This window comes from Nomia melanderi, chromosome 10 (genome assembly GCF_051020985.1).
Source record: "Nomia melanderi isolate GNS246 chromosome 10, iyNomMela1, whole genome shotgun sequence".
NCBI lineage: Eukaryota > Metazoa > Arthropoda > Insecta > Hymenoptera > Halictidae > Nomia > Nomia melanderi.
The window spans coordinates 6,436,903-6,461,154 of record NC_135008.1 but is presented as its reverse complement, the minus strand read 5'-3'; the positions used below and the strand labels follow the sequence as shown (position 1 = coordinate 6,461,154).

General features: G+C 43.8%; 1 protein-coding gene and 1 long non-coding RNA gene across 5 annotated transcripts; both read left to right on the top strand.

Moving 5' to 3' along the window:
- The first annotated feature begins 805 nt into the window (after window positions 1-805).
- On the top strand, window positions 806-20,761 carry LOC143175027 (uncharacterized). The gene is made up of 2 exons (XM_076371761.1): window positions 806-1,096; window positions 19,802-20,761. The coding sequence occupies exons 1-2, from the start codon at window positions 1,047-1,049 to the stop codon at window positions 19,947-19,949; spliced, it is 198 nt and encodes a 65-aa protein (XP_076227876.1). The 5' UTR covers window positions 806-1,046; the 3' UTR covers window positions 19,950-20,761.
- LOC143175026 (uncharacterized) lies at window positions 5,678-10,857 on the top strand. Of its 4 annotated transcripts, none has more exons than XR_012999615.1 (4): window positions 6,016-6,444; window positions 8,875-8,964; window positions 10,481-10,546; window positions 10,633-10,857. It is a non-coding gene; the product is annotated as an uncharacterized LOC143175026 (long non-coding RNA). The 4 variants fall into 4 exon arrangements; XR_012999614.1 differs by having other exon boundaries at window positions 6,039-6,512; window positions 8,825-8,964; XR_012999616.1 differs by lacking the exons at window positions 6,016-6,444; window positions 8,875-8,964 and adding an exon at window positions 5,678-5,957.
- Window positions 20,762-24,252: the final 3,491 nt, after the last annotated feature.

The following is a 24,252-nucleotide window of genomic DNA, read 5'->3' as shown; positions in this document are numbered from 1 at the left end:
ATATAAGTTGGATTAAAATGTCAGTTCGTTTTAGGGGAAGCCCGCCTTTCGTTGAAATCCCCTTCATTTTTCCAATTCCCGTGCCCGTGTCGGAATCAACGTTAATAACTATCGTACGCGAACTTGTTGTCCCCTTCAATTTCGACGCGCATTCCCAGCCCGCCCCGTTCAGCGCGAGACAATAAATTCTTTCGCGCTCCCTAATCCTCGCGCATCTGTATCACCAGATCGTCCATGGGACGCGATGTTTAGATTTTTTATCGCGTTGCATCATTCTGCGCTGATCGCTCGATACATACATCCCCTTTTTAATCCCAGCTCTGGATTCCCCGGTGAACGGTGGAAGTTCGGAACGGAAGGGTGTTTAATGGAATCCCAGGAATCCGTGATAGAGTAACAGATTGCGGATTACTCATACAAAAATTCATAACGCCGGACATTCGTTCGCGGAAACGAGAATCTTCGATAGTAAATAACAATATATAAATCGAAATTAAATCGTTTAATTGATTTACAAATGCGACGTTTCACTTCGCTGTTCCCGAGTTCTCTTTCGAAGCGTTACCAATCCGACACCGTTACGATCTTTATCGGAACTTAAAGTCTTACGCGTGCGTTGTTTTCCTTAAAAGCGGTCATGCCCGTTTTCCGTCGTCCCGACGGAATGCTCCGGCGTTCGAACAACACACCGCATGCGGACAACGGACGCCGATATAGGATACCCGTAATGGCATTATGGCATTATACAAAATAGAATTGTGTGCTTGCGGGATTTCCGAAGCCGTAATAGTTGACGATGCCTTGGGCTACTTTGTGCGCGGCAGTCGAGCAAAATTTGATAGCGAGTACCGCACGGTCCGGTTCGAGCGTCTCGGTCTTTCTTTTTCTTCGTTGCAATCCCAGTTGTTATCGGCGCGCGTACACGACCGCGGGAGAACTATCGGTGCACAGAGGTGCCAGGACAGTCGTTTTGTATCCGAATGTTTCTTCCATCGACCGTGCGCCTCTGTCTTCGCTATCGGTAGACGAGAAAGTATCGGCGAGCCATGGCCGACGAGGAGAACAAAGATGCTGACAGGGAGGAGGACAACGAAGGGTGAGAACGAACATTTCTGCCACCCCTATCTCGCTGCCCCCTGCGAACGACCGCGTGTAGCTGTTCTTCCTCCCTTTTTGTTTTTAAGGGAAACTCGATACGTGAAATTAGCTGCACGAGAATACCCTTTCTACGTGATCAATTAGACCTCCGCCTGATGCTACCTTAAACCCTACGGATTCTCGTTTCCGGTTCTCCCTTTGCGTTTATCTTGCGATACGAGTTTTTGTTCTATAGCAGTGACCGATAAAGTTACATCACTGTATATTTTCTGTAGCGTAAATCAAGAGTTAACTCGAAACCACGGATCGTTTTAACGTGGTGTAATTTCTATGGCCACTATTGTATTTCTTTATAGGAACACTATTCCACAGAGGTTAAAAGTACAGTGTACATACCTTCGTTGCATCGAAGGGAATGACGTTTCTCTCGCGTTGTTTTTCGTTCATAATTTTAATTACTGTATGTACTCGACGAAGTGAAGTTATTATCGTTGTGTTCCCCGTAATTAATTCGGGCGACAAGCTTATAACGAGACAGCTATAGAAACTCTTATCCCATTTTAGTTCCTCCGATGCCACGAATAACAAAGAGCGAATGTACCGTGTTTTCTCCTTCCTCATTAACCTCTCCATTCCCCCTGCTGAGAAATGTTAAAGCTCCATTATCAAAGCACCCTTCGAATCCCAAGATAACAGAGTTTCTTACTGTATTTTTAGCACGAGACGGTAACCGTTGCTATAGGAAGTTAAAAAAAGTATGGCATTGTATTTCAGAGACATATAATACTCTTCCCAACAAACTTGTAACTCCGGACCGTATGAACTTGTTGGGACTGTTTTCCTTGTTTCAAGGAATACTAACGTCCACCTGAAGTTTGGATCTACGTTTTTTCAGCAGCCTGTACAGCTCCGTACCCGCGAAGCGTGTAACGAAACTTCTTAACGTTCCCTTTCTTCCGCTTCCTCGGCAAACAGACGTTGTTTGGTTCACGGAGTTTCTTTCGTTATTTACCCCGACGACTAGCCAACACTGAAGGCAATGTTTATCATCCGCGTGGAAACTTCCTTGGTTCTTCTGGTCCGTTTCACTGTTATTAATTAAATTTCAGTTGTTGTGATCGGAACGCTCGGGGCTCCGATAATGTTCTATCGTTTATTCTTTTATTCTTCTTTTCGTGCCATTTCCGTCCAGGCCAGATCCATTCCCTATTCTACTACTACGCAACGTTCCTGTTCATGCTTCGGCAAGATCCTCTCAATGTCTCCCGTCCCCGCTAGTCTATCCTTTCACCGGCTTCGTTACATTTTCCTTGCCTTTCCTTCGCAACGAACCGACCGAATCGAAACGTGACCCCTTCGAGACGCGTTCAAACGAGCCGAACCCAAAGTCACCGGCTTTGCACCAGCGTCACGTATTCATAATTCGATTCCGCGCGCTGGTTGCCCGCTCTTCTCGCGGCGGGACGACGTTTAAGGGAGTTTTCCGGCTCCGTGGCGTCTTTCCAAAGTAATCTTCGGAGTTTCCCCTCTCTTTCACCGAATCGAATAAATTCGAAAAGATTGAAAGCATGTTTCACCTCTTATTCATATTGTTCTTTAACGAGAAAAGTATCAAATGATGTGGAAATCAAGTTCACCGCACGTCGGGAACACGTGGCAAGGAACGTGTTAAACGCGAGCCGGGAAATCGAGAAAGTTTCAGCGGGTAGGAAAGTTTCCGTTCTCACCGCGGGAAGGATGAGCAACGAAGAAAACGACGAAAAGATAGAACAGTCGTACAGTGGGGTATTCGCCCGATCTGGGGGAACAAAAATTAAAAGACAGGTTTACATCGATTTTTAACAAGAAAGCATTAGAATGTAATATAATAGTATACAATAATATGCAATTATATGGTATATAACAATAAATATATCAATATAAATTATATATAATTTTATATAATTATATAAAAAGATATATATATATATAAGAATTATGCCTTCCTATTTTCATATAAAAAGATTTTGAACGGCGCTGCCATTCCGTTTTCCATTTCTAAGCAAGCAATAAAAAGAATAAAAATAATTAATAGAAAAGCAGGTAAATAGACAGTTCGATTTTACGAATCGATAGGCTGCTATTTTTTAAGCAGTGTTACGGAAAAAATGCGTCCACGCCGGTTTGCACTGAAATGATTAAAATGAAAATTGTCGCGATTACTAGGCCAGGAAACGTCGCGACGAGTCCTTTGAGGCATTCCTATTACACGTTTACAACCTAGTTCCGCTTTCCGATCGGCGATACGCGGCTCGTGCCACGACGTTCGCAGGGGCATTATCAGCAAGTCCTTGAACGCGCGTCAAATCGTGCTGACACCGTAGAATGGAAATTGTCGCGATCGAGCACCGGCGAAACGCTTGAGCGTGCGTGAAAATTTATCGTTCCCATGTCACGGAAAACGAGTCGCCGCCTTTGATCTTCGATAGCGTTGTGGAAAATTTGTGCTTGCCCGTTAACCCTTCACAGTGAAATTCCTGAGACATGGAAAAATTCTTTGAGCGCCTTGCGTATGAAAAAAATGATAAAGGCACTAGGAGGAAATGCTTGTTTATCATATGAAAACTCAAATGTGATATAGAACAATCAAAGTTGAAATAGCGTTCGTCACATTTTTCCGAGTATAAACTGAGTTCGAAGCATTTAAGTTCGAATTGTCTACGAGAGAAGTGGCCTCATAATTAACTAGCAACATTGTAATAACCTACCCTTCAGGTTTCCATTCTCTTTTTAATTGAATACCGATCGCCAGTGGCCACTGCGGAGAATAAAACAAACGTTCGCATACATTGGCCGGCACGCATTAGCATAAATACGCTGAGTCGCGATTAAAAATAAGTGCACCGACATCTGCCGCGTATTTATAACTGCCGATGAAAGCATTTGCAACTTGTTTGCGCCGCACACGTTCGCCCGGCTGTTCGTCAACCTTGCATTGTTAATAAATAACAGACTGGATTTGATTAGGAGTGCGGCGATACGATGCTGCGTTGCGGCGTTCATTATTCAGCGCGTTCAAAATGGTATTCCGTTGTACCGCGCGGAAATGCTTGTTCGTTTCGCTTCCTCCGCGATTTATAATTCGCCGAATGGCGAACGGGGCAACGGGAACACGTTTCTTCGACCGCGGCCGTTCGCGTTCATCCTCGCCGACTGGAATTCGAAGTTCCGGGGAGCTCTCGGTTTTAACCAGGGTTTGTAATTCGGTAACGTTATCGGCGGAGTGCAGGTTTTGATGCAAACCGGCGTTACCATATTCCATTTACCGCGAGTGCATTTTTGGCTTCAAGAATTACGCGTTAATTAGTTTCGTACGTGAATATTTCAACGTATTAATGTGGAAACATTGTTATATACTTCGTTGAATCTACACGTTCCTTGCATTCACGTTGCAGTATGCTGTAATCTCATAAGACCGCAGTCTAATTATGGGCTTGCAGCGCATTATGCAACATCCGTGGGACATTTCACAATATTTTTCCATGTTGCACGTGTGTTGAAGTACTTCTATCGGATTTAATGATAGACTTCGCAATCGATTTACCGCATTCGTCGGAATAAGGCGTGAATTACTAAGTGATAGTATTTATAAGGGGTCGTTAATTATTTTGAATTCGCTTGAAAGCATATACTTAAGCGCGAGGACATTTAGCTAGTTTGAAAATGATTTCCATTGTGACAAGTTGTCGGCCGACTAATGGGGAAAACGTTCTCGTCCGGTTTTAAGAGACGCTTGACCGACTAAGAAACTTCGACAAAGTATCGACACGTTTGCAATTTCTTGCGCTCCGGTCTCTTTTCCCTACCTTTTTCTGCGCCGCTCCGAGATCTCGTATTTTACGAGAAACAACCTTGAACGTCGCCGATGGGCCAATTAGCGAAGTTATCGAGTACTTTAGTCGGCGCACAGTTTCGAGAAACGTTTTCTGTTTCGCCTCGAAGACTTCGGCTCCTTTGGAATCGATCAATCCTGTCGAGAGTGTAAGCCCTTCAGCGACACTCGTTACATTCGCGAACATTCACGTTCTGGAAAACATTTGTTTATGTTCGCCGAAGAATTCTAATCACCATTGCAATCAATTTTATTTTGAAAATATTCAGCCTTCTCCGATGAATATAGACGATATTCTTCAGTTAAAGCTTTATAATTTCGCTGTCGATTCATCGTGAAAATAAGTGGCGACCGAGCGTCGTCTCTCGGGCGCAAAGGGCTAATTTCCCTCGCAGGCAAAAACGTTCGAGAAGAAATCTGAAGTCTCGAAATGGCATTGCGGAGGACAGCAAAGACGCTTACGTGATGGCAATTATCCGTGTCAATCTCGTTCCAGTCTTGATCATTCGCAACCGTGTCATTAAAAGCGTTGACGTACCCGTGGTACGGCGTACACGTGTAAAAATTCGTCCCTGAAACAGAAAAGAGAGGGAGATCGAGAATCTGAAGTTTATGGAAACAGGTTTGTTAATTTTTCTTCGGAAATTACACGCGTGATCGACGGAATTAGACACGCGACATAGGAGTGGTTAGAACGATGCGTAAAGATGTTGTCTATATGACACGTTCATTTGCATCGAACTCGAGGCATACGCGCAGGGCGGGCGTATCTTGTGTAATCCTGGACCTCGCGTATAAATCGTGCACCTGACAACCTGCGCACGATGTTTCGAGTAACCCGGCGAATTTCCTTTGTTGGCGGGCTATTGGAAATGTCGAAATGAATGGAAACATTGTGCCTTTTACATCGAAATAAAAGTAAATGGAGAACCTGTGTACAAAATGAAGAGGGAAGTAATTAATGAAAAAGGGTGCTCGGGTGTACAAGGTATTTCTCTGCGAGTTGTAGAATGTGTATAACTGGCAAGAGTGGGTACAGTCAGTCGTGAAAGTTTATAAATACGCGACAAACATACGAAAGAATAACAACGAACGAATCGAAAGCGCAAAATCATGAGAAATATATTGTATTCCTCGGTTTCCGACGAGCGATCCCTTAGACGTCGATTTCGCGAAATCGACGCAAGCATTCGCCGTGATCGTAACGACTCGGCCGATTACACACCGGTGTCGCCTGTTTATACAGTCAAGTCGAAGGAGAGGGAGAATCGGTGAGAGACAACAAACTGGAAAGAAAGACGGGAACACGTCCATTATAGTGTTCCTCTTGAAGGCTTCAAACGCAGTACGGCTCGCGGTATTGGTTCGCGTCGCGTGTTTTTACCGGTTCACCTTTTACGCGTTTATCGTTTTATCGGTACCCGACGATTCGTCGTCCCGCGAGTGCTAACGTTACAGAAAATACGGGGAATCAGGTGGAATAGATTTAAACTGTATCACGGACTTCGTAAATTTTATAACTTGTACTAGTGCAATGTGCGCGGTGTGTATTTAAATACGGCATTACTGTCTTCGTATTACTTGTTTTAACGAATAGACCGCGGATCTTTCAAACGTTTAAAAATGTAATCGGAAAGATGAAAGTTACTTTTCCACGAACGCATAAACATTCGCAGTCTATTAATAAATCTTCAAACAAAGTCACAGTTTTGCTATGGTCGAAGCACCGAGAAAGTTTGATCGGAATAAGCTACGAATGCATCTTGCGTATCTTTCGAAAAGCTTTGTCATCTGTTAATACGCGTACAATGCAAGCAAAATTGAATCCGTCAGGGCGGAATATCCGGCGTGCCTTTTTCTGTTATCCGAAAGCCGTTTCGTCGGATTATTAGCATTGATCCGTATTGAAATCAGAATCTATTCCGTTCAAAGCTCCCCGGATTCTTGAATAGCTGAACCCGCGGTCGTAGTGGATTTTAGTTAGATTGCTAACCGAATTTCGGTGCACCCCGGGTTATTTAGATTCTTGCTGGCCCGCTGAACATCCGAAATGATACAGAAACTGCCTCGCTTCCGAGGGAGACCGGAGGTTTGCTTCGCCCGAGAAATTCGTTTGTTTGGACACACACACCTGAGAGTTAATCGAAATCGAGATCCATAAACCTAGAGGAATATTTGTGAAGGAGTTGAAGTTCAGATTCTCTATCCCGTGCAAAATCATATTTTGTACCGAGAAATCGTTGTCGAAAGTGTACAGTTTCGATATTAGTTTTTGAAAGTTTTATGGAGAGATTTCGGAAGGTCGTGAGAGATGAGTTTTCGAGAACAATTTCTACCTGTATAATGGACGACGAGATATTTCTTCAATTTAAGGATTTCAATTTACGAGCGTTCTTCATTTTCTAGCGAACTGCGCTCATTTTTCTTGCATACTTGATGAAGACTGCAAGGAATGGAAGAGAAGAAATCTTGTTCGCCGCGTGAAGTTTTCTTGTCCCGCGAAGAACACGAACTTTCTTAATAGTGAAATTACGCTGGTTCGCAGTTCTGCTTGTAAAAAGATTAGGAATTAGGAAGTTAGAGCGTTTAAAGCAATTGAATGGTAGACAGGCAGCTTACTCGGCTACGGCAGACACAGTTTTCCCGTTCGGGGACTTTTTTCCCTTCGCTGCTGTATGGAAGTTTGCCCTTTCGAAACTGATTTCAATGTTTCTAATTCACTTTCCCGGGATTAAATCACCTGGCGAAATAAAAGACGCCTTATGCATGAAAAGAGAACTCCGGATCTCGAACGGGATTAACAAAACACGAAAATGGATATGACGGTAAAAAGTTCGAAGCACAACTCGCCATTGTGTTTTTCAAATATCGTGCTGCGTTATTCATCTGAGGACTTTCAATTAACCTTTCCAACGTCGACTTCAAATTCAATTTAAGGAACGCATCAACTTTTTCCATCAATATCCAATCTCTGCTGGCAAAAGAAATCGTAAACGCGATAGGTTCTGTAATTCCGTATTTTTGTTCAAGGAACGTTTCATTTATTCGAAAATTACATTTTCGCATGGCAAGCGTGTTGTTGCGAGATGTCACGATTGCTTTCAAAGGGCCCGGGACGAGCATCGTAACCGAATATCGCGAACAATTTGAAATTCGCGTGTTCGATAGTTTCGCGTGACCGAATTCCATCGCGCGTAATCGAAGTACAACGGGCGTGTGAAGATTTGATGCGAACGGTCCGCGGGGAGTAGCAGAATAATTGAATTTGAGCCCGAAAGGCAACGGATGTATCGTACATACCGTTCGTATAACTTCGACAAACGTATTAAAGCCGCCTTTGACCAGTGGGGTCGGCGGAGCACACGCGAAACACGGGACAACACCCGGCGAGATTAATACTTGTCCCCTAGTATCGGGAACGCGATGGGAATATCATTACACCTGTTTGCCCCCGTTGCCCGCCGAAAACCCCTTTAAATCCATTTAACCGGCGCGCGGTCGTTCGGCAAACGAAATCCGATTCAATTGAATTATGAGTGAAATCGAATCAAAGTTGACATCTACTTAAGCGGCGGAAACTTCATGACTATTCGATCGCGATCGTGCGAATCGCTGATATCGAATTGGCTCGCGCGCTTCTGTAACGAGAAGTTCAGATTAAAGACAAAAGGTTTGCTTTTCGGGTCAAATCGAGCACGAGGGTTAATCGAGCGCGTCAATTACGGGGTGTCGTCGATGAATATTAATTCTTGTCCCATTGAGTTTCGTTCGACGCGTATCCCCTGTTCCAAAATTGATGGTTCAGTTTATTGGACACAGGAAATCCAATTGATTAGAGAATCTATGATGATTTAGGGATAGACAGTGTTATGAAATGAAAAACTCGATGTACTCGGGGAACGCAGGACTACTCTCGCTGTGAAATATTGGAGTCCATGGAATTTTCGGAACTTTCCGGACCAGGAAAAGTTCCGTGGAATCTCTCGGAACCGACGGTAAACACGTGGACCATCTGCCGCGATGAATATAAAGTTTCCTTATAGTTGGAATATGTTGATTTGCGGTTGTCGTTTCGTCCAATTGCGGGAGCCGCATTTTGTTTCATCGGTTTTAATATTAAAGTTTGCAAGTGCGTTCAGTTTTAGATGTCGTACATCGAAATATTCGTCTCTGTAAAGGTCAACGAAGACAAATATTATATTCCCGGAATTTCTTTTCCGAAGTAAAAATATCTGTAACATTTTCACGCGCACAAAAGGTCCAGCTAATGATGTAGTTTAGCGAAGCACGTGGATCGAGCGAACAGCAATCACGAGTTTTTACCGTTCCATCGGATTGTTTGACTTCAATCGTTGCCAGTCTAACAATTTGTTTCCATTGCAAATTATATTTGCACTTTGATCGTCAACGCTATTCTATCTGTTTTTTTCTCTTTTTTTATTTTGGTTCCATCGTTCGTACTTCCCAATGGCAATTTTTATTTCTGCTGAAACGATCAGTGTTTCAACATCGAAAGGTGCGTTCAGTTTCGCGAAGCTTCGCGTTCAGTCAAAGGAGCGAAAAAATTGTTGTTCCACTGCGAGCTACGATCGGCGGCGGTCGTTAAGAAACAGTTACATTTAAATTGTGTTGCAACGTGGAATTATGCAGACTACGGCCGGCAATTACCCGTTGTACAATACGCACGGCGTGTTAATTCACGCGTGACGAATAGGAGTTTATATGAATACCTCATTCAATTTGCGTACACCGCGGTTTCTGTCGGTTTCTTACATGTATCCCCGTACAATTACGCTCGCTGCGTGATACTAACGGCGGATTCGCGGACAAAACGGGGACTGCGTTACTGTAACGTCGCCGAAGGGAACGCGGGCCGTTATTACGTAAAGGGAACATTCGGATTCATTGATCTATTCGCTTTAAAGCGAATGAAAAAGTTCGGGAATTGTTACTGGTTACAAAACTGCCACCATTTTTCGTTCAATCTCCCTTTTCAATGGAATTATTTAACGTCCGCGTTTGCGAGTGACATGTAATTTTGGTATTAACAAATATTATCGATGTTTAGCTGAGAAACATTACGCCTACACAGGCGTCAGCGAATTAACGGCGCATAGGAAACCAGTTTAACCAGCCCACTTGTGAAATATACTTCTTATTAGCGGTCGGCCCCCAAACAAATATACAGAAACAAACAGAATAGTGAACGGCGCGGAAAGATCGCGGATATCTTTCAGCCGTCCTCTGTCGCTGGTCGACGGAACGTCGCGAACACATGGAAAATATAACCTATTTACTTTTCACACTTCGTTTCACGTTAAATGACCGAACACAAGCTCCACTGTGTTCTTCGTTCGTTAAATGCGCGCAATTTTCTCGAACGTAAACCGGCTAAACTGTTTTATCCTCGTGGGGCTACTTTTCTTTTAACGTTTCCCGACGTTCAACTCGATACATCTTATTGTTAGTTTAAACGATTCGACCGAAACACCTTGCACAATTTAATTTCAGATTGAAATTATAAAACCTTTGTGTCAGCGGTATTCGGCCTTCCAAGGATTCATGACTGAGATACATGTAATTTTGAAAAGTGATTTAAAGAATCTCAAAAGTTCTCGTATAAACTGACACAGTGTTCAAGTTTTAAATTGATAAATTTGAAGGTTCTTGATTTGGCGAATTCCAAGGATTTATTCTTTCGATTCTCCCGACTTCGCGTGGAGATCAGAGAAGTGAAGCAGGCCGTGACATAATAGTATCGGTAATATCGTGAACAACATCCGCCGAGCTGTTAGTGAAACTGCGGCTCGGAGCGTGATCGAAAAGGAAAGTGCAGGAGTGCATCTGCGACCGTTGCTGTCACGCCTCGAAGTGCTCGAACGTATCTCCGAAAATGTTCATCGAGTGCATACCATGGTTCGATTTTCTGGGGTGCATGTCGCGGTGAGTTTTTCCTCTGTCATTTATTTTAGAAATTTTAAGTGATACCAAACTGTTACGTTTTCCTCGAGAAAACGACGAAGGAACTTTATGTAAATGTGTTTCGTTACTGTGACAAGAATATTTTAAGTTTTGTTTCTCTCGAGACAACGATGACGGAACTTTATAAATAAATTTAAGTGTTTCTACTTGAGCAAGAAATTCTAAATATTATGTCATAACGTAACAGTTGATTAGCGGAATAAATATGTTGTATGAATATTAACGCGTCGACTGCTACAAGAAATCGTGTAAAAGTTCCGTCCCACCATCTATTTATCTTTGCAATCATCATAAACTTATGTATTTGGCACGTTAGCGACACCATCTCGGTACATACATCTGCATCTTCGACCTTGCCCTTTCGCGCGAGTCCCATTCCATGGGTCATACGTGTTGTTAATTTAGGTCGAATAAGGGAACAGTTGCTTCACCATCTCGTCTAATAAAAATATCCAGTTGTTTCGAGAACAACGTTCCGAGGGACATCATGCAACACGAATTAGAATACGATAAAGATCACATTTACGTTGGAATAACGTACGCAGATGTCACGATTCCTCGGTTGAGCGATAATGTTATGAAATTATGTGCATGAATAATTCAACACTCTCTACGTTACTACACTAATTTCAGCGAGTGTTATTGATATTCGCGTAGGTTAATGGAATTGGAAAAACAAATGCAAAATTAAAGGAAACACTCTATTAGCGTACACACTGTTTACCTTCATTTAAAGGAAACATTGAAATTATAAATTCTTACGAGATTTTAGGAAATAATAAACAGTTACAGTCCTCCGGTTGCAGGATTTTCCGAGGAAAATACATTTGACCCGTGAAATTCCACGAATCGGCGCGTCCAACGGCAATAAGCCCGTTAACTAGGAAACTCGAATTTGCCGTGAGCGTTGAACTGGTTCAGCCGCAATATTTCACGGTTATGGCTCGGTCTCTTTCTCGAAACTTAGAAACTCGCTGATACGAGCGTGGAGCGAGTGCGCAAGCCGCGAACTAGTCCGAATATATTTCCATGAATTGTCAGGTGTCAATTTACAAAGTGTACGGTTGACAATTCCATTTGAATCGCACCGGTACTCGCCATAGAACCCCCGCGAATCGTGAAAATCCGGATACAAATCTCTCTCGTTTTAATTCCAATTCTCGCAGAATGCAAATGCGCTCTGTCCTCCATTAGACAATACTGAATATCATTAAAAGTGCATTACAGTTGATAATAACCAAAGCAAATATGGCGTGATTACACGTTTGATAGTGGAACGGGAAAAAATCTGATAAGAAAACATGTTGCGAAAGATCTCAGTTTCTTCAAACCTTCCGGGTACAGGTTCTACAGTTCTCGTGAAACGTACGATGTAGTGGCGGATTCTTGAAACTTGGAGCTTGTTAAAATTTCCACGCAACTGGTTCCTTTATTTCCTAGAAATTACCATGGTCTAAAGTTCAAGTAACTTCGCATGGAGAAGGCAGTGCTCGAAGTGCAAGCGATAAACATCGGTATATCGGTATATCGGTATATCGGTATTTAAATTCGAAGTTGAAATTAAAATTTCCGTGCCCGTTTCACCGGCTTTACAACATTGTATTTGATTTTATTGAAATTGTAACAGAACCGATTGCTCGAGTTGGAGTTATCGAATTTATCGAAGTTCCGTGTCCGTTTTTTCGATGATCGGTGCTCGAGCTTTAATATGGCGAAAACAAAGAGAAAATAAGGAAGGGGGTTAACCAGGATCCGCTCTATTTTCCTTGCTCCTGGAACGACTGAGCGGCGACGGAATTTAATGTACTCGAATTTACAAGCTGACGGAATTATGTAAAGCGTATGATAATTCTGATGGAAACTCGCGGTTGCTCCTGAAACTTTCGCGCGCTGAAATTAGGGCAGACGTAGTCTCGGCTGCGCTCGAAATTTGATGAGTTGGTCCGTAGTTCTTGGCTGCAACGTATACTGTTCCGTCATAAAAGAAAATAAGAAGTGCGGCGAAAACGACAACGATACGCTGTTCGTCGAAAATTTCTTTACGAGGATCTATAGCGATGCTTAAGTATACAACAGAATGGAAACGAATTTAAAATAAAATGTCAAGCTGAAAGTGGTCGATAGAAAATGTACTTTCACTTAATTAGATCACATTAGGTGCACCTGGGACTCGAAGGAACACGAATGAAAGGAGCGGTAATAAAAGATCGAGAATAATACACAGCGCTTAATGCATATTCTGCGAATAACCGGCACGATTGGAAACGCGGATGTCCATTAAACGGAGATAACGTTAGCTTCATCAATCTCAGTTGACCCATAAATGCGGAATAAAATTGTCCGCGCTCTTTCGTTTTCCTTCCTCTTCTCTCGCAGTTGGCAAGACCGAAACAAAGTCTGCCCACTATTGGCTAACCATCCGATGCGATGGGGATCGCCGCGCGATAAAAACCAACTCCCCGAAGAGTGTTCGCGGAGGGTGCGGCAGAAATAACTGAACTTGCTTCCTTACTAATTGTGAAGCGAATGAAAGTCGTTACGAGTTCCGTTTTATGCTTTTCCGCAAGAATTCAAAGAAATGATCGTCGCACTGTTAGAATATCTCGAATATACCCACGAATAAATTACGGAATAATCGATATTGCTGTAACTTCTACAGTCCAATTATTATGGCTCACCCAATTTGTTTCCTACACGTTCCTCGGACACGTGGTTCATCATGATTTCCAAAGGTTCTCCCTGTTTGATCGAGGAAACACGATCGACCAAACAATTCGGAACAAAACTGACTGCTAATTGAAATCGTGTGGCTATTTCCCCCACACTTTGCAGCAGCTTTCAAGTCAGCTAAAATGTGTTAGCGCTGTCAGTCACCACTTGACTTGATATAGTAAAATTATAAAGTCTTATGCACGATATTATTAAGCTTTTTATAATGCATGACAATCTTGAATATTTCTAGTGAAAAACTTTGGAGTGTGAATGGTTAATAATATTGATTATACGAATGTAAAGGTTTGTTCAGGTGGTTATTAACAAAATTTACAAACTCCCGAGAGCCCTATCGAGCCGAATAATCGCGCGAATTTCAGGGAAAGTTCCCCGACTCCGTTCGGCCGGCCGGTTTCCAACGGAACTTTATTATTAGGTTAATTAGACATAGAACGTGTGAACTCCGCGGCGTGGCGCTAATTTCTACATTATCGTTCGATGGAACTTTTACGAAACATTCGCCGGATATTCTCGATATAGGAAAGTTTCTTAGTTAACGGGCCAATTCTCCTCTTTCGTTCGAGCGGGGCGGATCAAAGATTTCGTGCCGGAAAACGTGCATTAAACAGGAGGATCGAGGCTGTTCCGCGTGGAACTCGATTCACAGCCATTTCTCTGGGTTATTAAGCAACGTAAATTGAGATATCGCCTGCGACGCTAATAACATCGTATATCATTCCGACTTATGCAATTGCATAATTATGTTCTTAAACGCATCCGTGCTGTAACAGCGCAAGAAATTTATTCGCTCCGACGATATCTGAATCGCAAAAAACTCTTTCCACTTCAGAGTACATTTTTTACCACTTTAAACTATTCAAATAGAAGCTCCAGTTTTGCATTAATAATTTTTTGTGAGCCGCTTACTTAAGAGATTCAATGCAGGTCGATTAAACGTTTCGACATACATCCCATTAATGCGCTCAACGTGCGAATCAGATTTCCATTTACTGGTTGATTGTATAAATTAATTTGTAAGTACGAAATGCGTGGTCGTTGCGGGACAGATGCATTGCACCGATAAAAAGGCCTATTAATAATAAGCTCGCTTGTAACAAGCATAATCTCGCGATCATCAATATGTAATCGAGTGAGTCGTTTAATAAACAATAAATTACCAACGTCCACGGTTGAATACACCGTACGGACGTAAAACGAAAGAAACATCCTCGCGGAGAGGCTTGGATTAATCAATTATCTGTGGTGCACAGTTGAAATAATCTCTCGTGGAGTCTGCAATAAAATCAACCAATGATGATTGCATACGTGGACGCACCTGACATACATTAAAATAATGAAACTCAAACAAAATCGAGAAGACATAGGTTCGTTTGAAAAAGTAATTAATTGATCGTTGAAAAACATAGTACTGTTTCGAGTTTTAAGACGACTCGTCAAACACAGTTCACTGTTTAACAGGGAAGATTTATCACAGTTTAGCGAGACGGGGCCCTCCGCGCGTTGAATATCAATTACATTTCCTTCGCGGGAGCATCGCTCGCCTTATTTCTCGCAGTAGCAGACAACACTGGATGAAAGGCCATTTTCCGTCCATTTTATCTTACCTCGAGTGAAAGGACTTCGCTGTAGCGTCGCAGTTCCCCATTTAAGAAAGACAGAGGAACGGTTTTTGTTTCCCGTTCGTCCTCCGACTTTGCCTAACGAAGAGCGAGCGTCGAATGAAGTCCCGAGATGCGCACGAACATCGGGGAAGGCGGGTGCACAAAAGCAGTCCCGGCAACGAGTGCCTAAATGGGTCGCGAGTTTTTTTTTTCTCTTTTTTTTTGATCGAGCTTTCAGTCCTCGAACGGGAGAGTCCGAGATGCGCCGCCCGGTTGGTTTGCTCGGCTTTCACGCCTTCTTTCACGGCTCCGCTCATTGTGATCCCGCCGGGCGAAAATGATTCCTTAGCCGAGCCCCCACAATGAGAGTCAAACGGAAGTTTCTTTTCTCTTCGCCCTTTTATCCGAGTCCGGCCCCTCGCGCCGAGTCGCACTTTATCGGCGTTCCGCCATTCACCGACGGAGGGCTGGTCCACGGCTTACTTACCCCCGGCTTCTTTCACGAATCGTTTACTCCTATAATTGGAGCGATTACATTCTCCTCCTTTTCCCTTCCTCATTTTGCTTCTCACCGGACTCTTACCGTTCGAACACCGACGCTTTCGACACTGTGTCGGCGATAGACAGGTGACGCGTCGTTTCCTCCGCTACCAATAAATTAATCCCTCGCAGTATAGAAATCTTTGAGAAGTTACGTGATAGATTAATGTAATACGGTTCCAATGCATTCATAAATATGAATTTATATCCAGGATCTAGATACGATCAACTAACTCTAGTGTCGTTACCAGAGGCAGTAATTGGATAACGGAGTCGGACTGAATCGCAATTGAAATCAGCTAATAGGGTAACGAAACGTAACTCGTTAGTTGGACCGGAAGTGCTCGGGCCACAGCGAAAGACAGTCGCAGAGGGGCTCGTTCTGTTTAAACGGTGATCGATTCAAGCACAGTCAATACGTTACGAACGGCACACTCATTAAAGGATTCCTTTCTTTGAAAGCGGCCACTCGAGCCCAAGAAACGAAGAAGAAAGAGGTTTTCCCTGTAACTCACCCGCCGATGGCTGTTCCCGTGTTTGACTTTCGCTGCGCCTTCGTTTCACTTTCTCGCGGGATTAAATTCCATCAGAACTTTACTCTTCGGTTCCACGAGCGCGCCTCGCATCTCATCCCGGTCCCTTCCTTTGCCCGGACCCAACCCCGAAACGATTCTTCTCCCTTGACCTCCATTCATAATGGAATTAACGCGACTTTTTTTCGACGGTTGCGCCGCTCCGTCTAGGAAAGGTCGAACGGCGACGCGAGCCGTTTCTCTCCCTTGATAATATCTTAATTGCTGCGGTCCACGAGTTAATTGTCAAACGGCTTGAATTAAAAATACACTGGCTCGACGGGCCTAATGATTTCCTGGAACCGTACGAGATGTATTTAAATCCAAGATTCAAATCTTTTACGTCGAAGGAAGACTTATTCGAGATCGCAAGAAGTAGAAACGGCACGCCACGAACAGACACGTCAGCGGATTTCTATTCAACTTGTCTAATTTTCGAATTCGATTATGTCTTCAATTCAGCTCCGCGTTTGGAAATCCTCATATTCAGTTTCACCGTCGTCTAATTATCTGCACGTGCCAGATTGATTTACTTCGTTTCCGATGAAAATCGCTTAAAATTAATCTACATTCCGCGAGCCGACGATTCTTCGGAGTGAACGCTCCCGGTTGAAGATATCGTAGGTTCGTTCGCACCGCCTTATTTTTTTCACTCGCTTGTCGGACAACAGAGAGAAGAATACCCGCGGGTGTCCTGTGTGCGCGGCACGTTAATTCGTATGAATATTCATAAGCAGAGATACAGTGCCGGGAGAGGTACAAAGTATTCCGGGATCGTTCGAATCCCGTGTCGGCCGTTATCGGCTAATGAAACTCCTTTTTCGGCGCTTTTTTCGAACCGCGGAGATTGCCGGCGGGATTTCGTTCACGCGCGCCCGAGTTCCACTGAATTTCCGGGATGACACGGTGCGCGCGCCATCGTGACGCGACCTGGTTCCTCAGGATGTAAATACGGCCACGGGATTTTATTAACACGCCTCCGCAATGTACGCGAGCAACGCACCCGCGAATTTTATGTGCCGTCCTCATGTTCAATTCATCGTACCGCAGCAATTTCCCTCTTTTCCCGGGTTTATTCCTTTCCCCACTCTATCTCTTTCTTGACTTTTATTTCAACGCAACGAACGATATGCCAGCGACGTACCGTCGACGCTGTTCGACCGATTCGGGCTCTTGTACCGTTTAATTAACGGCGACCACACACGCTTGAGAACTCGACGGTGCTTTAACCGTCGACTCTTCGTTTCTGAACCTTCGATAGCTGCTGAACGATTGAAATTATATCGCGTCTCCCCGGTTAACACGTTTTGCATATTTCTTGTTCCTCCGTAGGAAATGCAAGTGCTCTTAGAAATAATTATTAACAATTCGTTATCACATTCGTTATTGAATATTTTGATTGGTCGTAAATCTTCTTGGTGTAATTGGTTTCAAGCAGTTCGAACGTTTCGACGACCACCGTTGCTTTCGTTGCACAGAAACGAAGATTTGATGTTTTTTTGCATAGCCACAAGTAGAGCTTTTTATAACCCCCGTACAGTAACACGTATTTTGTATTTTTCTCCCGTTTGTGTCCCCATCAAGATCTGTGTGTTCCCATTGACACCTCTGTTTTTCACTGTTTCAAGCACTTCGAGGGAAGGGGCACACATTCTCGATTTCGGATCAGAGAGCTTTCATAAATGGTGGCATCTCATTTACATTTTCTCGACGTATATATATTTGTGTTTCGTCCCGCACGAAGCTGTTCCGCACCCATGTGTTCTGTGCATGAAATAATGATTCCCGCCTTACCTTCCCGTATTCTTCGTTTAGCCAGCATGATTAGCGAACACCGAAGCTCGCGAAAATCAATTGTCATTCAACCTTTGTCGCCGATAACCCGTTTGACGCGGCTAGGTCGTCGATGAAACCGGTCGTCGCGAATCGGTCAGGTATACAGGACCCGCATCAATAACCCCGTGCGTTGCGCGGAAATATATTTATCTTCGAAACAAACGGATTTTTCACGGTGGTATTTCAATTTCTCAATATTTTCCCTTTCTCCGATGAAACCCGGCGCAGCTTTCACAGGTGATTGCGCAATGTTTCGCGCATTCAGTGCCGGGTATCCGGATAATTCGATTCGACGGAATGAAACGATTCGTCCAGCAGATTATAGGAAGAAAGAGTTTTTAAATCGATCTTACATCTATTCGCGATATAAATCCTCGAAAAGGTTCCTTGTATTGTCCACGTTAAAAGATGTTCGTACAAGAGAAACTAAAATTTAAAATTAATTCGTAATCAATTAAAGGAAGGGACACCGAGTTAGTTCCCGCGTGTAATGCCTAAACGGTGAAATGGTATAACGGTACGCCGGAGATAGAGCAGAGCACAGACGCATCTTGCTTATAATCGGATTTACGCCGGACTTGGTTTCATCCGGTTTCAGCCTCGATACACCGTTCAATTCCGTTCAAAATTTCATCGTGAACCCACGCCCCGGGCCGCATCTGTAACCGCGACCGAATGCCCGAAATAAATCACTCGCGCGCTGTTTCATTTTGCTGGCATTTCCATTTTGCCTTCACCGCGAGATCGATTTTTATTCCGGTCGCAGACGCTGCCTCTCCCTCGATTCCCACGACAGCTACTACCTACTACTAGACGCTTGCTGAGGTAATCGCTTATTCGTCCGCTTCCGAACGAGATACGTTAAATGTTAATTTCGTGGCGAACCGATCGATGGGACGTGGCGTAATCCATGGATCGATATCGAGGCGAAATCGTGCTTTCGCGAGCATGCGAAAATCTCTGTTGCCTCGGAGAGTTGAACAACTTTTCTCTTATTCATTGCTGAACCCTTATCGTGTCAGGATTGCGAGGGTCTTAATCCGACGGCGCCCAAGGGGATTAATTGATCTTAAAAGTCTGAAATTGAGCTTTAAATCGACGGGATTTCGTTCCTACTCATTGTCATTAATATCCTCAGGGATTCGTACGATTTAGCTGAGATTGGTTAAGATTTAGGGAACTCTTTTATCTAGGAAACAAATGTCTTGAAATCGTTCGATGCTGCTCTAAGAGGACACAAATCTACGTCTAAGAACCTCGCTCCCAATTACTCGGGAAGAAAGTAAGATAAAACAGGACATTTTCGCTCCGCCGACGAGAACCGAACTCGCCTCGCCGCAGGATGTTTTCGAGAGCTCCGCCGTATCAACCCTCCGTCACCATTAACGCTCATCAATCTCACTAAAAATGTCCTTGTTGAGGCGGTACGACGCGAAGCATGAAAGGCTGGTCCGATTAAAGAACGGACGTCGATATCGTTGAAGGGTGTGTGCCCCGTCCCCCGAGGGCAGCCAGCCCTTTGACTGACTCCTATACCACCATCTCGGTGTTTCTCGTGTGCATTGTAGGTTGCTCGGATTGACGCCGGATCTAGGACAACGGGTGCATTTCGCGGAGGGCACACAATTTCCGTGCCGCGAAGACAAGCAAAAGCCCGTTGATTTGGTGGTGGAGGAGGAGGAGGATGAGGAAAGGTTGGCAAAACGAGCGGATTGATGTAGGAATCGCTGAGAATGTAGGGATCGAGATGTACGATCAGAGATGTAGGAGCTAAGATGTAAGAACTGCAGATCTGAAAAGTGAGATGTAGGAACCGGGATATGAGAATTGTAGATGTAGGCACTGAGACATGGGAACTGAGATCTAGGAACTAAAGTGTAGACACCGAGATCTAAGAGCAAGCCAGCTGCACCTGGTGTCTCGATTTTATTACGCAGAAGCGCCGGGCGTTCGGGGTCGCTAGTTTAATGTCTCGCGCAGTCATTCGGTTAAAATTCTCGGTCTCCAATCTAATTACGCGTTTCTGATCATTGAATCGCCCCCCTCCGCAGTTCGGGTTGGCCAGATTGTAAAGAACTGAACAGGAAATCTGTATAATTTCATCAGTTCCTTCGTCAGTACAATTTAATCTTTTACAAAATGCTCGATACGGCACGTTCACGCTTGCCTCGCTTTTAAGAGGCAAAGTTTCAACGGTTCAAATAATAATGAAAGGGTACTGTATGCATCGATGATAGCAGTTTTCACCAATTTCCCCGAAAGTTGCGCACCGTCCGTTGTTTCAACTGTATTTTTCCGTTTCTGTTCGGCACGACGCCGTGGGAACAAAAAAAAAAAAAAAAGATACCAGCGCGGATGGAATTTTTTCCCCGCGAACTGTTGAATAACCAATGGAACCGCAAACGCGGAACGTTTCTCGCAGAAGTCCGTGCCCGGCAGAACAATGTTTCATGCGCTCTATTGGTTTTCCGCCTTAATTTCCTCGACTTTCGGCAATCGGAGCCGGCGAAGGCGCGCGAACGCGGAAACGTTCGGAATAACGAAGAGCGCGCGGAATTCGCAATTCTTTCGCGAGCACGCGTTTCGAAATGACGAACACCGTGTCCTGCTTGCTTTGATCGGTTCGATTGATCCGTGGGCGAGAATAGAACAAACGCGGGGGACTCTCGGGGCAGAAATAAATTCGAATTGTCGGATCCGATTGGCGGAAAATGGGTAAAAATAGCATCATCGTTGAACGTTTAAATATAACGTAATGGATTGTTCAGTTTCGTTTCAATAATGAAATATTTATGATGCTACACGGTTTTCATACTTCAACGTCACAAGCCACATTCTGGAATCAATTACTCTACTCGATGTAATCACCACAATTACCATAATACCCTCGTTACCGTCGAGATTTATTGATACAGTATTTACTGGGACGATTCCAGCGAGGTTCGGCTTCCGGCAGACCGACAATTACGCTTTCCGCGGTATCTTTAGTAGCGGATAGTTAGAAAATACGGGAAAAAGGGGAGCATTCCAACTCGGATTATTCGAGTCAAGTGAAATTAACGTTCCCGTCGGACGTTCCTAAATACGACCGTCGGATTCTCGTGAAATTATTCGAAGGGATCCATCTGTAACTGAGGTGGCACGCGCGCTGACATTTCAAATTTAATCGTTCGGCTGCGCTTTTATTGCCGCTGTTCCATCTGCGTCGGCCGCGGATCGAGATTAACTAATAGGATAACCGTAATACAGGTCGTCACGTTTAAATGGTCCGGGTCGGGCCAGGTCGGCGTTGAATGGGCACACTCTTGCGTGAATTTTAATCGGATGTGACGTAATTTTGATAATTTCTCGGCAGCCAGTGCGCTGGTGCAATTTCCAGGTGGCAGTTTCGGTGCCGCGATCCTCGCCGGAGGAAATTGGAATTAAATCAGCCGCTGGGAATATCGAAAACTGGAATCGCGTTCGAAAATTTCGTTCCCGTTGCGTTACTTGGTTGACTTGAAATCGATGCTCGATTCGTTTTTTGACACTTTATCCGCGGGTAAACTGAATATCACGTTTTCGAACGGTCGCGCTTAAAAACGAATTGTTGCAATTTTTTGTCCGTATCCATGTATACACGGATTCACCAGTGAAAAGTGAGCGATCGTGGAAAAGAATCATTGGAATCGTTCGATGTCAGCACATTCGACGTTATTAACAGTAGAACTATCGTACTAGTCAAAATAACTGGTTTCATTTTTCTCGTTTCGCAATGATTGATACTTTAAAAGCATTAAGTATTCGAAATGATTTGAAAAATAGATAGTTTCACTTGAATACTATAATGAATGTCCGAAGAAACTGAAAATAATTAGTTGTTACGATTTTTACAGGGATTATATATCAATCGTATTAAATGCTCCGTAGTGTTACTGTTAATTTCCTTCGAAGCGCGAAGAGCTGACTTCAAATTAAGCGTCAATACTTCTCTTCGGGAACACGATCTACACCGTTTAAGAAACGAAGTTCGAGGCTCGTCGATCGAGATCCGCGAATAATTCAGCTCCCCTTTCCCCGAGCAATGAAACACCCCCGTTAAACATCGTTACGAATTCAGTGTAAACTGCATATTACGATCAGTATGCGGCGAACGCGTTACACACGCTTCACGTGTAACGTTTGTTAGCCGTGTTTCATGATGGAACACCGCTAAACTTCGTGATTTAACTGGTTCCGGGAGCTTACGAACTTTGCCCCGTGAATTTTGATTCATTCGCACGTAACCGATCTGATTTTCCTTGGGGCGTTCAACTTGTTTCGTCTCGGAAATTTTACTTTGGGAGGAAATAACGTCTCCTATTCTTTCGCCAAACTTTGATGTATTGTTAGTGCGCTTAACCGAAGATATTTCTTGAAAACTATCATTCGAATTCATACATTCTCGGAATTAAATGTAGATACATGTACCTTAGGAATTACATTTCATGGGACTGTGAGATCTCGATTTTAATCTTCTCTTTAGTGAACTTTAGTTTCCCTCGGTTCCTCTAGTTACAGTTGGCTTCTTTCAACTGCATTTTCCAATAACCTACACCATCCGGAAAGGATCTATCGCTTGAAATTTGAGTCGACTACCTCGAGAGCAAACAGATTCGAGGAACTTGCGTAACGTGACCGTCTCCCTCGAAGGGATCGCGCGTCGTCAGACGGTAATTCCGTATCACCGTATACGTTACTTGTCGTTGCACGTATTTATGCGTGTTGACAGTGCACAAACAGAGGGTGGGCGAGGGGGCGCGTGGTAATATATTCACGTGCGTGAGGATTAAACGGGGCGACATGTAAAACAGGCGAACCGACGGGTAGCGCGCGGGAATAAAGAATCGTGCAGATATATAACTTAGCCGGTATTACGTATGCGCATAACTTACGGGCAGCCAGCCTCGACATTTTTGCAAATATAAATCCATGACTTCTCGGGAAAGTTCGCGTGTCCTGTGATTTGTGGATCGTTCGGCGTGTGACGCGATCGTTGTTGACTCGCTCGCCGCGAGACCACGTGCTCGCCTCCACGGAACGAATCGGGAAGGAAGTTTTTTTAACGGCCGCCACGGAAGAATGCAACGAGCGTTGGAAATGCACGAGTTTGACGAACGATCAGGCGCCCCGCCGGGCATGACCGCGCAATTTTCATTCAACGCCACGCCGAATGCTCTACAAAGACTCGCTATTTCAGTTTCTTCGAGTTAACGTTTCAATTGCTCTTCGAAATCAGTAATTAGCTGGGAATTGTCTTTATTCATTTCTTAACAGTCGCAGCAACTGGAATTATCAATTATCCACTGATTTCGTGTAATATTGTAATTCCCTTCGAAATTATCGTTTATCACGAGTGGCGCGAGAACTCAATTATTCAGCATCACCATTGTTACCATTGTCTAGTTATCAACGTTATTAAATAGTTTTATTCGACGTGAATTTTCTTCTCATTCTTACTCCACGTTTCATAGTCATTGGGAAACTTATTCATAGCTTTCCGGAAAATAAAGCGTTAACTTTAACGGTAAAGGTCGGAAGACCAAAGGTGCAGCAGTATTTTACGTATCGATAGACTTCCCGGCTTTCGAAAGGGAATTACCCGTTTCCAAGGTTTATTGATTGCTTTCCTCTGCTTGTTCTTGGTGTAGTTCCAACTCGGCGGAGGTTCAGCACCTTTTAGAAACCAATAACACTTAAACTGCGAGTTCACTCTTGTATGGGTTACGTGCTTTTGGAACTGGGACGGAGGAACTAATATACGAATCACTTTTTTTACCTTCGTCGAAGGGGAAAGTCGTGAACGATGAACAGAGGTTCGCAGATACGGTGATAAAGAGCATATTCCGCTCTAAACAATTCATGATATGAATATTACGGTGCCGCTTTCAGGTATCGATACTCCGAGGAATGTATGTTAGGCGGAAAATCTAACGATTCGTATTCACGCACAATTATGTAAAAAGCGTGTGGGGGAGATAATCTATTATTCTCCCATATC

Excerpts from the sequence above, each read along its gene's own strand:
- LOC143175027 (XM_076371761.1), top strand. The coding sequence starts at position 1,047 with ATGGCCGACGAGGAGAACAAAGATGCTGACAGGGAGGAGGACAACGAA. Across the intron at positions 1,097-19,801 it reads AGGGAGGAGGACAACGAAGG|GTTGCTCGGATTGACGCCGG; the intron begins GTGAGAACGAAC and ends TGTGCATTGTAG.